This window comes from Impatiens glandulifera, unplaced genomic scaffold, assembly GCF_907164915.1.
Source record: "Impatiens glandulifera unplaced genomic scaffold, dImpGla2.1, whole genome shotgun sequence".
NCBI classification, from domain to species: domain Eukaryota; kingdom Viridiplantae; phylum Streptophyta; class Magnoliopsida; order Ericales; family Balsaminaceae; genus Impatiens; species Impatiens glandulifera.
The window spans coordinates 21,035-34,225 of NW_025919726.1; the positions used below are offsets into that span (position 1 = coordinate 21,035).

The window sequence follows — 13,191 nt, forward strand, 5'->3', positions numbered from 1 at the left end:
TATACAAAAAAAGTAAATTCGCTTTGAGTGCTATTTCTGTAACTAAAAGTGGATAGTCTTTTCTCACTGCATAATTAATATCTATCAACTTCAGTTGTAGAAATATTCTTATTTTCTACATTTTATAGTTGACATATTTTAGTTCTAAGAACTTCACACTTAATTTTAGATACATTCACAAATTCAATAATTTCAAAATAAAAATGTTCATTATATGATTTGAGACCCCAAAATATATTATCATGTTTACCAATGTAAATCCTATTTTAATAATAAATCTAACGACAAATACTTGAATATGAGTTTATATTTTATTCAGTTTGATTTATTTAACAAGTTCATATTTAAATCATAAATCCAACTACAAAGACTTACATGTGGACTAAAGTCTTATTTAACTAGATTATTTAACCACTTTATACCAAACTATCATATCATGTTCATTTTCTTATTTCTATAGGGAGATGAAGAAATATGATTATATTTATCTAATTAATCATACATCACATTTATTATCACAATAAATTTTATAGTGTGATTTTAAAAACTAAATATAAAAGCTAATTTATTAAAAATGTGTGGTTACTCTCTAACTAATTAAATTGTAATGTTTACACAAAATATAAAAGTGCAAACAATTCATGGTATTTGGGGTCGTAAACAAATATTAATATAGACCATTAACATAATATTTGCAAAAAGACATAACAAGCGGAAACGATTAATGTGTAAAGGAATTGTAATTAAAATAACAATATATAAACACATCGATAATTTAAGATAACTAAGCAAGACAAAGATATAAGTTTTCTCTAATACCAAATGTAAGAAATTTTTTAAAATTAAAATCGATTTAAAGATTCTTGAAACAAATTTTTTTGAATATTAAATCAAGAAGCGAAAGCAGGATTGAATAAAGCATACACCTCTAGTCATTGTTTATACATCGATTTCATTGTCGATAAACCTTAACGTTTCTCCTATGAATATCATCTTCAACACAATGCCCAAACTTTAGAGATTCTTCTATTTTTTTTTACTTTCTTAACCCTGAATGATGTCAATTCTTAATAAAAGAAATAAGTTTATATACAGATAACCATACATATTTATAGAGTTATTGTTATCAAATAACTATAAGGAGTTATTTGTATAAATATAAATTACATAGACCATAGACCTATTATAGTAGCTAAGTGACAAAAGTTGTTCTTAAGAGACCAAAGATCACAGTTCGATTCTCACTTAGAACGACTTAAGTTGAAGTGAGTGACATGATTTTAAGGTCATGCTAGCATCCTACATTAAAAAAAATAAAAATAAATTACATAAACCATAATTTATTTTACTTCGTGTCATCATAAAAATTATTTAAGCATACAATTTAATGTATAAATTTAATTAATTAAAATACATTAAATATCATATTTGAGAATAACTTTCTATATTAAAATATTAAATGTGTAATTCCAACTATTCTAATATACAAATTAATTCCAATCAAGTAATTTATTTATATACATTATCAAATAAAACAATTTTCACATTAATATATATTTACATTTTATTTGTTAAATGAAACTAATACTTATTATTGTTTTTCAAAGTATGAGGAATATCCTAGCCAAAAAACACAAAATATTAGTTAGTATAAATGAGAGTTCTTAAAGAACAATGATATACATATTACAATGGGCCTAATGCTAAAGGAAATATTAGTTAGTATAAATGATACAGTACACAGGAATATATAAAGCTAGCAGAAATGAAATAGAATCTGAATTTTCAATATATAGTGCTTACGTCATTCTTTTCCATATTTTTAATTTTAATGTCAACTAGTTTGGGGATACTTCAATAAATATCACAGAGCCCAATACAAGAACCCACAATCATGACCCTTCAGTTCAATCAAAGAATCAAACCTAAGAAGTCATGGTGATATAGTATTAGTCATTTATATATACATAACTAATCTATCTTTTGTTCAATCAATACATCATAGAACATGGTCTGGTTTGATCACTCCATGTGGACTTCACTTCCTCTTTTTGGCTTCCTTTTCTCTTTAACCAAGACAACAGGAGCTGCAGGTATGCTGAACCACCATTCTCTCATCCGCCTAATCCATCGATCACTGCTATCTTTTCTCCAAGGAGAATATGACGTAAATGCACCAAGAAAAGTGAAGACTACAATAAACTTGATTGGTAATATAGCCAGAATCAAAGCCATCGTCAAAAGAGCAAAAGAGAACTTTTGGCTTGCCTGAACATTATACCCTTCAGATCAGTAACAGAGAATTAAAAGGAAAAAACGAGAGGTCATTTTGTTTCCAGAACTAGCATAAAAGGCTCGTTTTACTTACTCAACTTGTGTCTGGCTTGTACTACTTCCTCTAATTTAAAAAAAAATGTTCAAAGTACTTCCTAAACTAATTTGTTGGTTATCCTATATAATAGAGTTAACTAAAAATGACGTCAAAAAGAAATTTGAGCTATTTTTAAAGTTCATATGAAGCAAAACGAGATTTTGACTTTTCAAGAATAAATTAGTGAAGAACTAAAAGTGGCACCTGAGGGGAAACCGACATAAGCAGTCCACGGAGTTTCAGAAGAACAATGTTTCCATCTTGTATTATCTCTTCAGCTTGAGTAATCACATTCTGGACTCCCAAAAGCTGCTCGACTGCATTCATTACTGGTGGCACACTTACCTTGAGCTCATCAACCATCCCTTTGTTATTAAAACACCTTGAGAGTGCCATGAACACCACCAAAAATACCAAAGTTGATGCAATGGCATTGCAAATCCATCCCCTGAAAAATACGGTCCAAGATTTTAAGCATTTACTGGAGACAATTGGAAGATGTAAAAGACATTTTAGCACATAATTGATGGGCTCAACTGTTATAACAGGACCAGATCCATTTCAAATGCAAACTGGCAAATGATTCAATTATTACAGATGCGAATGCAAGAACAAATTTTTTAACCTATCTCTAAATAAATTTAGTTTCCAAATTTTTATGTAACTGGGAACAAGTCCAAATACAGATATGGAAACAATAAGGCCTTGTTTTATTTGTTTGGATGAAGAGTTATTTTGATTTAATACAAATAACCCATTATCCCTCCTCAATCAAATCATTCGATTCATCCCTTAAAATACCAAATTACCCTATATATATTATTTTATATAACATTTTAAATATTAAATATAAATGATAGTTTAGCCATTTAAACCAAATAATCTACTTTTTTATCAAACAAGTTTTTTCTAATAAAAATGGATATTTTTAAAAAACCTACATCAAACAAGCTCTAAATGTAACAGAGACCACATGTTTTCTCTACAGACTGAAAACCCACTTACCTGAGTATGACAAAAGAGCATATTAAGCAAAAAACTGAAGATTTCATAGGGTCTTCCCAATATGCAAGAGAAACAAGCCACTGCCATATTACAACCAAAGGCGAAAGTAACTCCTGCAGAAACCCAGAAAGAAATCATAAATAACATGCAAATTTGAGAAACTATTACAATATGGGGTAAAATTGTTGTGAAGTCACATTTGCCTATATTTACAATATGCATTTTTATTTTCCCTTTTCTTTTTGAGTTTTCAGGATCGATTCGGATGGAGGGAAGGAGGATGGCAAGAAGTATAGGCTACAGGGTGAGCAAATGTTTTTTTTTTTGGTAAGTAAAAGAAAATAGTCCAATCAATTTTGCTCAATCCAATCCATAAATAGTATGAAATGGACTATTTAAATCTAATCAATAATTATTATGGATTGGGTTATTCATTTAAATCCGAGCCATATTCTTAAATGAAATGGATTAAAATCCATATAACCCTTACATTTTAACCATACACATTTCTCACTGGTCACCGTTGCCATTCTATGATTCCATTTTCATTCTCTTCTTTTGTTATGTTTTTATTTTATTTTTTGTTATATTAGTACACTTATAAATTACCTAGTTTTTACATATTTTATAAAATAAAAACATAATATAACAGTATAACCATAAACACAATTTTCAAATAGAGTAATAGCAATAAAATATATCCCTTTTCTAGCCTAGCGGCAATAAGAGGTGGATACTAACCCTAAATTCATGGTTTGAGCCCGTCAAACGGCAAGTTCTGCGCCTGGTTAAATGGTTAAGTGTGTTTGCGGGCTACATACTTAATCCGTTGTCCCATTTTTCAATCCCAAAAAATAACAATAAAATATAATATGACCACCCAAAGTCTTAAACTGAACTTAAATCATTCTATAAAGCAAGTGATTAAAAGATAATGATCAAATAAAAATAAATTATGAATAAAGATCATAACAGAAATACCTTCATTACTGCCAAATTGGTATCAATGCCTTCGACTTTGACCCCATCAACAGATGCTTGTGCCATAACTACCTTCTTATGGTTCCTTCTTGATTCTTTAATGGCTCTCTCCAGTGCAGTCGTTTCTCCTACAGAGATATCGCCCACAGCAAGCCTACCCTCATTAATGGGAGGACTTGTTCCAAATACAAAACCCAAATTGGAAGCCATGGTTAAAGCTGAAATAGAGTACATCCCTCTGGATTTTGAACCATGTTTTTGTTCTAATTCCCTGGACGATGACATGTTTGCAAGTGTCTCCAGTATTACATCTCCGCCTGGAAGTTGATCACAGAGATTGAACAAAAGAAGCGTTTCACAACAAACTGGACTCACATTACTCAAGTCTCTAAGAGCTTGCAGCCGTAAAATTCCTAGAGTAGCCTTCAGAAGTGATTCATCACGTTCAATTCCAGTGATCCGGAATTTTTTTATAAACCTGTGGGCATATAGTATTTCTTTTATAATAGCTAGCCAGTAATCACGCCGACTGTGGCCTTTTAGTTCCGGGAATTCCATAATAACTGGTTCGCCTCTGCACAAGCTCATAAAAATCAAGATAGAAAAAAATGAACCTTTTTCTTGTATCCATAAAGAAATCTAAGAGAAGGTTTGAGGAAGGATGTTTACAAAAAAATATTGGATTCTTTTCTCTTTTTTTTAAATGTTTGATAAGTGATTGAGATAATTGTTTTTTTTGTTCACGTGTATGATTGATCGATCCTATATGCCCTTTGAATTGTAGGTGAAAAGACAAGAATGCCCTTTGAAGAAATTAAGAACCAAGGATATTTAATATTTTAGAAGAAGGATATTGTAGTTGATAATTTGATTCATGATTGGATAAGGGGTTATTTGGATCCTCATCAAACAATGCCTAAATTTAAGAAGACAACAATCAGAAAGAGATGAGTTGGTTCCTTACAAGGAAAGTGACTTGTAGAAGACGGCCTTATCAAATAATCTAGTTCCCAAGGGTCCAGTAAGTTCAGGCTTAACTACCTGCTTTAGATCATCAGATAAATCATATCTCTTGGCATTATCATAAGATACAACAAGGAGGGCCTCAAAATAGAGGGCATGATCAGTAAGAATCAATCGCCCTGCAATGCATAAATAACACACATAGATTAATGCAGAAATAATTTTCTATTTATTTATTTCCAGAGCCATATTATTTTTATTAACAAAATTTGAAATAAGCAGAGATCAGTTGCACACACCAGGCCATGCTGAAATTCCAATGTGTTCAAGAACTGGTTGGCTCGTAACTGTTCCATCCACCTCCATGATTTTCTCTGCTCTATCTGATCTTAAGTTTGAAAGAAGTGATGACTCTGAATTGGATTTGAATTTTCTAATTGCCCTACAAAATAAAATTCAAGGGAAATTATGTGTGATTCCTATTTGTCCGAATTTTTAAGTTTTGAATAGCATTAAAATTGAATGTTCACACAGTGAAGTCAAATTCTCTAGAAAACCTTGGGGATCTTGTCTGATATGGTTGCATGAAATATAAAGAAGATGTGTATAGAGTCTAATACTTGTATCACACAGGCATGAGTTTTTCATGAGAAATAATACACATAAGATGTTGAACAAGTCATCTTGGGCATTAAATTACCAATTCCCTGAGTGTTATGAGTAATAGATTCGGAATAAGTAGGAAAAATTTAAGATAAATTATCATTATCAATGGCCCCATTTGGATCAGGTGAGAAACAACACATAAATTTTTGAATATATATTTATCTAAGTTTAGTATTCAAACATAATCTCATCCAGATACGTTTCTTCATCCAAAACTTTTGTAGCTCCAAATGGGACCAATGAGTAGTATGTTCAATTACTAAATCTTTGTTAAGAGAAAAGTGTGAAAATGGTACAAGAAGTCAGGATTGCTACTTCATAAGTTTTCAATACACTGTATGTTTCAAAACCAGCCTTCTGGTATAACCTGTTCTACTCCAGATGCATTGGTAAGATGGTTGTAAAGTTTATATTGTAAAGTTTATCTACCTCAGAATTATTTAAAACTTTTAAGTTTTGACTGATAAGAATCTTTATATTTAATTGTTTCGTTATGTTTTGGCAAACCATAAAAGAAACTACAAGAAGTATTCATTCTCTCAGGATTTTGTACACCACATTCTCCACTAGAGAGGTAAAAACAAATACTACTTAAGTAAATAAATTCCTCACAAGGCTGAAAATAATTATAGGCCCTCACCCCAAAATGTGAAAATGAATTGAAAGATACAGCTACATGCCCACCTTTTTAATCCGTTAAGATATTTCTCATAGACTGAAAATTGAAGGCGACCACCCGAAGAAGATGCAAGCACCTCAAAAAGATTACCACTTGTGACCACATCAGCAATGATAGGCACTGCTGATGCAATTCGACAAAAAGCATCCATACCCACAGCTAAATCATCATCCACCTGAAATATAACTCACTTGAATCGGAAAAGGAGCAAATAGCTATTTACATTAAAGCTTACGATGCAGAAAGAAGAAAGAAACTATCAATATCTCACAAGTAGATGACCTACATTTGTAAAGGGTTGGCTGGAAGCAGCTGGCACTTCCCATGCAAGCATCATATAAAAAGTCAACCGTCGGAACTTCTTGTCTTCAAGATAACCAATTACTTGTGTGGACAAAGCAAGAGCTCTAAAACTAATATACTCCAACAAATTTCTTGCATAGCACTGAGGATGCTTAATAGAATCAGAAGCATCTGCATTGAAGTTATCCTGAAGTTCACTAGTAGACATGCCCATGATTCTGCATAATTTATGCAAACATTTGCAATTAAAAAATAAGTAGATCCAGCAATAGTAAACTTATATAAGCTGCACTTATGATTCTATTGCATGTCCTGCATCAACTTACTTTGAACATCTACGAACAACTACATTGGCTAGAGGTGAAAGCTCAGACACCCAACTCCTTCCTGATGATGAAGACTCTCCCATTTCTTCAAAATCCTCATCGAATGGAGTCCGGTTCTTAATCAACCATTTAAATGATCCTTCTCTAACCAAACCCTCGAGAACATTCCTCGCTTTGCTCACCGTAGTCATCTGTTTATTTATTTTCTCTCTTTCAACCTAACTTTGGAAGCAGACCAGCTTGTTTAATCATCAAAAATCCTACACGTTTGAAACATTCACAGTCAACAGAAGCAATGGATATGGTAGCTACTTCTTGCTATAAGTCTTTCACCCAATATTCAATAGATACTAATAAATCGACTTCAAAGGATTACAAAATTTACCTGCGAATGTTCATTCCATCAAAGCTCAATTTTACTTGTTGAGTCGGATAACAGGAACCTCTCGAATACCCATCAGGTGACCTTAATTAGAATATTCCAAGAGAAAGCTAGACATCAATTTAGAGGTGAAAAAATCAAGCAGCAAAGAAGACGATGATGGTCTGACTTTATCTATCAACAGTCCAAGAAGATAAAGTTTTTTTGTTTCGGTAAGATCCCTGAGGATAGAGTTGAATCAAATTGGATGGATGTATCCGGATGTAAAAGAAACTTGAATCGATTTATGTCACAAAGAATGATTTGCGCAAAGAACAAGAAAGGAGAGAGTAAGATTTGCACAATGGAGGCCGCAGTTAAAGCTATCAGCCCAAGTTAAGCACTGTTGACGTCACTCATAAAAAGACGGTTAACTGTACCAGTCGGCGGTCATATCCCGTCCTGAATATTAAAATGAGACCTAAACTTTAATTATATGATATTTTCATTCAAAATATTTATATTTTATAATAAAGATAAAATATAATAGTGTGTTTGATTCAACTTATAAGTTTAGATGATGAGTTTTTGTATAATAATTTGATAACAGTTATTTTAACTAATAAATTAATTAAAAATATATATATATTATATTTAAGTATAAATGTGATTTTTTCTCTCACTTTTTAGTTTAAACTTATAATTTTTTTCTACATCATTTTTCTTAAAATATTTTTTTTACTCCTTCTCAAACTTTTTTTTAATTTATCTTTCAAATTTTTTATTTAATAATTATATATACATATATTTATTAAATTAATTATTTATAAAAAATTATTATAATAATAAAAAAATCATTTTTTTAATATATATTTTTTTCTCTTTTATACAACAATACTCTTTCCCTTATTTTTATTTATAATTTAAAATAGTATAATATTATTTTTAAAAATAATTAATTATATAATAAATTATATTTTTTTAAATAACACATAATAAACAAAACTATTAAAAAATATTAAATACAAACCGGAACAATTGGATGGTTCCAAAGATCAATATTATTACTTTGTTAATTTGTTTTATTCTTATCTATATATAACTAATGATCCTTAATTTAAAATGTTGGAGGTGGAAAACACGCTCTCTCCACAATCATCCACAAATCAAGTCATTTCTATTTCCTAATTTAATTATATTAATTATTTTCTCTCTTAATATATATATACATTTATTTCATAATATATATATATATATTTCTCTTCCGTAATATAATTATTAGTTTCCTCACTTTATATGAGCTTCTCTTTCCTATCATAATTATATTTCCATAATTATTAATTTATCTATAATATATTTCCTAATTAATTTCAGTTTTTATTTTCTCTCTCATTATATATATATAATTAATTAATTTCTCATAGCTAATAATTTATTTATTTTTTATTTTATCACATTTTCATTTATATATTAAAGTTTTCCTACTAAGATGAAAAGTCTTTTTTTTAATTATTAGTCTTCATATTTATTAAATTAATTTTTTTTAAAATGGTTAAAAATTATATATTTATTTTCTCCTCATATTTATTATATATATATATATATATATATATATATATATATATATATATATATATATATATATATATATATATATATAATTTATCTCTCATAATTAATTTGTGTATTTTATCTTCTTTTTTTGTATATATAATATATTATGACGAAAATAAATATAGGGTTACACGCTCTCACCACAGTTCACATAGGCTTATTATATTTTTTTAACATTTTATAATTGTTTCTCTCTTATCATAATTATCATAATTATTAATTTATTTTTACTAATTCATTTTTATTTTATTTTACTAATTTCTTTTTCCTAATTATTATTTTTATTATTTTATTTTAACATAAAAAACGTTTAATTTAATAAATGAAAGATTAGAAATAAATAAATAAAAACGTTAAATTTAATAAATGATAAATTAATGAGAATTAAATATAAATAAGAAAAAAACAATATAAATATTTGTGAAATTTTCTTTCTCCCACTTGTCCTTTTTTAACTTTTCTGTTTCTCACTTATTCATTTTTTTACTTAGAATTTTAGAAGTGCGAGACACTATCATGCACTAAATGAGCTATCTAGAGACGGTGGATGAGAGCTTCAACGTTAAGGATTTCGAACTGAAGCGGATGAATTTTAAAGACAATTTAACTCTCCTCTAACTGTGGTAAACTTTCTATTTTTTTTTTTTTTTTCAAAAAAATAAACAGCATATATCTTACGAATCAAGTCATTTCTCTTTCCTAATTTAATTATGTTAATTATTTTCTCTCTCTTAATATATATACATTTATTTCATAATATATATATATATATATATTTCTCTTCCGTAATATAATTATGTAATATAATTATTAGTTTCCTCATTTTATATGAGATTTTCTCAACTATCATAATTATATTTCCATAATTATTAATTTATCTATAATATATTTCTTAATTAATTTCAGTTTTTATTTTCTCTCTCATTATATATATATAATTAATTAATTTCTTATAGCTAATATTTAATTTATTTTTTATTTTATCACTTTTTCATTTATATAATATATTTCCTAATTATTTTCAGTTTTTATTTTCTCTCTCATTATATATATAATTAATTTATTTTTTATTTTATCACTTTTTCATTTATATATTAAGTTTCCTTACTAAGATAAAAAGTCTTTTTTTTAATTATTAGTCTTCATATTTATTAAATTAATTTTTTTTTAAATAATTAAAATATATATATTTATTTTCTCCTCATATTTATTATGTATATATATATATATATATTTATAATTTATCTCTCATAATTAATTTGTGTATTTTATCTCTTTTTTTTTTTGTATATATAATATATTATGACGAAAATAAATATAGGGTTAAATCCACGCTTTCACCACAGTTCACATAGGCTTATTATATTTTTTTAACATTTTATAATTGTTTCTCTTTATCATAATTATCATAATTATTAATTTATTTTTACTAATTCATTTTTATTTTATTTTACTAATTTCTCTTTCCTAATTATTATTTTTATTATTTTATTTTAACATAAAAAACGTTCAATTTAATAAATGAAAGATTAGAAATAAATAAGAGAAAAATGTTAAATTTAATAAATGATAAATTAATGAGAATTAAATATAAATAAGAAAAAAACAATATAAATATTTGTGAACTTTTCTTTCTCTCACATGTACTTTTTTTACTTTTCCGTTTCACACTTATTCATTTTTTTTACTTAGAATTTTGGACGTGCGAGACGCTATCATGCACTAAAGCACTAAATGAGCGATCTTCTACCTGCAGACACTGAATGAGAGCGATCTTCTACCTGCAGACACTGAATGAGAGCTTCAACGTTGAGGATTTCGAACTGGAGCGGATGAATTTTAAAGACAATTTCACTCTCCTCTTAACTTTCTATTCTTTTTCTTTTTCAAAAAAATAAACAACATATATCTTACGAACCCTATTTATCTTTTACATTTAAAGGGATGCAATGCTAACTGGATGATGGTCTCATTGGCCTTTTGTGTTAAATCTAACTTATGATCATTGCTCTAGTTCGAAATTGGCAATGATCATAAGTTAGATTTAACACAAAAGGCCAATGAGACCATCATCCAGTTAGCATTGCATTCCTAAAAGATAAATAGTTTAGGGTTCGTAAGATATATGTTGTTTATTTTTTTGAAAAAGAAAAAGAATAGAAAGTTTACCACAGGTAGAGGAGAGTGAAATTGTCTTTAAAATTCATCCACTCCAGTTCAAAATCCTCAACGTTGAAGCTCTCATTTAGTGCATGATAGTGTCTCCCACGTACAAAATTCTAAGTAAAGAAAAAGTAAATAAGTGAGAAACGGAAAAATAAAAAAAGGACATGTGAGAGAAAAGAAAAGTTCACAAATATTTATATTATTTTTCTCATTTATATTTAATTCTCATTAATTTATCATTTATTAAATTTAACGTTTTTCTCTTATTTATTTCTAATTTTTCATTTATTAAATTGAACGTTTTTTATGTTAAAATAAAATAATAATTAGGAAAGAGAAATTAGTAAAATAAAATAAAAATGAATTAGTAAAAATAAATTAATAATTATGATAATTATGATAAGAGAGAAACAATTATAAAATGTTAAAAAAATATAATAAGCCTATGAACTGTGGTGAGAGCGTGGATGTAACTCTATATTTATTTTCGTCATAATATATTATATATACAAAAAAAGAAAGATAAAATACACAAATTAATTATGAGAGATAAATTATATATATATATATATATATATATATATATAATAAATATGAGGAGAAAATAAATATATATATTTTAACTATTTCAAAAAAATTAATTTAATAAATATGAAGACTAATTATTTAAAAAAAGACTTTTCATCTTAGTAAGGAAACTTAATATATAAATGAAAAAGTGATAAAATAAAAAATAAATTAATTATTAGCTATAAGAAATTAATTAATTATATATATATATATAATGAGAGAGAAAATAAAAACTGAAATTAATTAGGAAATTTATTATAGATAAATTAATAATTATGGAAATATAATTATGATAGGAGAAAGAAACTCTATAAAATGAGGAAACTAATAATTATATTACGGAAGAGAAATATATATATATATATATATTATGAAATAAATGTATATATATATTAAGAGAGAGAAAATAATTAATATAATTAAATTAGGAAAGAGAAATGACTTGATTTGTGGATGATTGTGGAGAGAGCGTGTTTTTCACCTCCAACATTTTAAATTAAACATTATTAGTTATATTATATATATATATATATATATATATATATAATATATATATATATAATATAAAAACGGAAAGAAAGAGAAATTAGTAATTATGAGGAAAAAATAATATATTTATTTTCGTCATAATATATTATATATACAAAAAAGAGATAAAACACACAAATTAATTATGAGAGATAAATTATATATATATATATATATATATATATAATAAATATGAGGAGAAAATAAATAAATATATTTTAACTATTTAAAAAAAATTAATTTAATAAATATGAAGACTAATATATAAATGAAAAAGTGATAAAATAAAAAATAAATTAATTAATTATATATATATATATATATATAATGAGAGAGAAAATAAAAACTCAAATTAATTAGGAAATATATTATAGATAAATTAGTAATTATGAAAATATAATTATTATAGAAGAGGGAAACTCATATAAAATGAGGAAACTAATAATTATATTATGGAAGAGAAATATATATATATATATATATATATATATTATGAAATAAATGTATATATATATTAAGAGATAGAAAATAATTAATATAATTAAATTAGAAAAGAGAAATGACTTGATTTGTAGATAATTATGGAGAGAGTGTATTTTTCACCTCCAACATTTTAAATTAAGCATCATTAGTTATATTATATATATATATAATATAT

The 13,191-nt window shown here is 26.6% G+C and overlaps 1 protein-coding gene across 1 annotated transcript; it reads right to left on the reverse strand.

Annotated features, from left to right (window-relative positions):
- Positions 1 to 1,850: 1,850 nt before the first annotated feature.
- On the reverse strand, positions 1,851 to 8,049 carry LOC124918409. Its single transcript, XM_047458571.1, has 10 exons — positions 7,680 to 8,049; positions 7,295 to 7,554; positions 6,952 to 7,186; positions 6,671 to 6,840; positions 5,620 to 5,762; positions 5,322 to 5,499; positions 4,358 to 4,931; positions 3,377 to 3,489; positions 2,576 to 2,819; positions 1,851 to 2,268 (listed from the first exon to the last, which is right to left on the reverse strand). The coding sequence occupies exons 2-10, from the start codon at positions 7,483 to 7,485 to the stop codon at positions 2,023 to 2,025; spliced, it is 2,094 nt and encodes a 697-aa protein (XP_047314527.1). The 5' UTR covers positions 7,486 to 7,554; positions 7,680 to 8,049; the 3' UTR covers positions 1,851 to 2,022.
- Between the last annotated feature and the right edge of the window lie 5,142 nt (positions 8,050 to 13,191).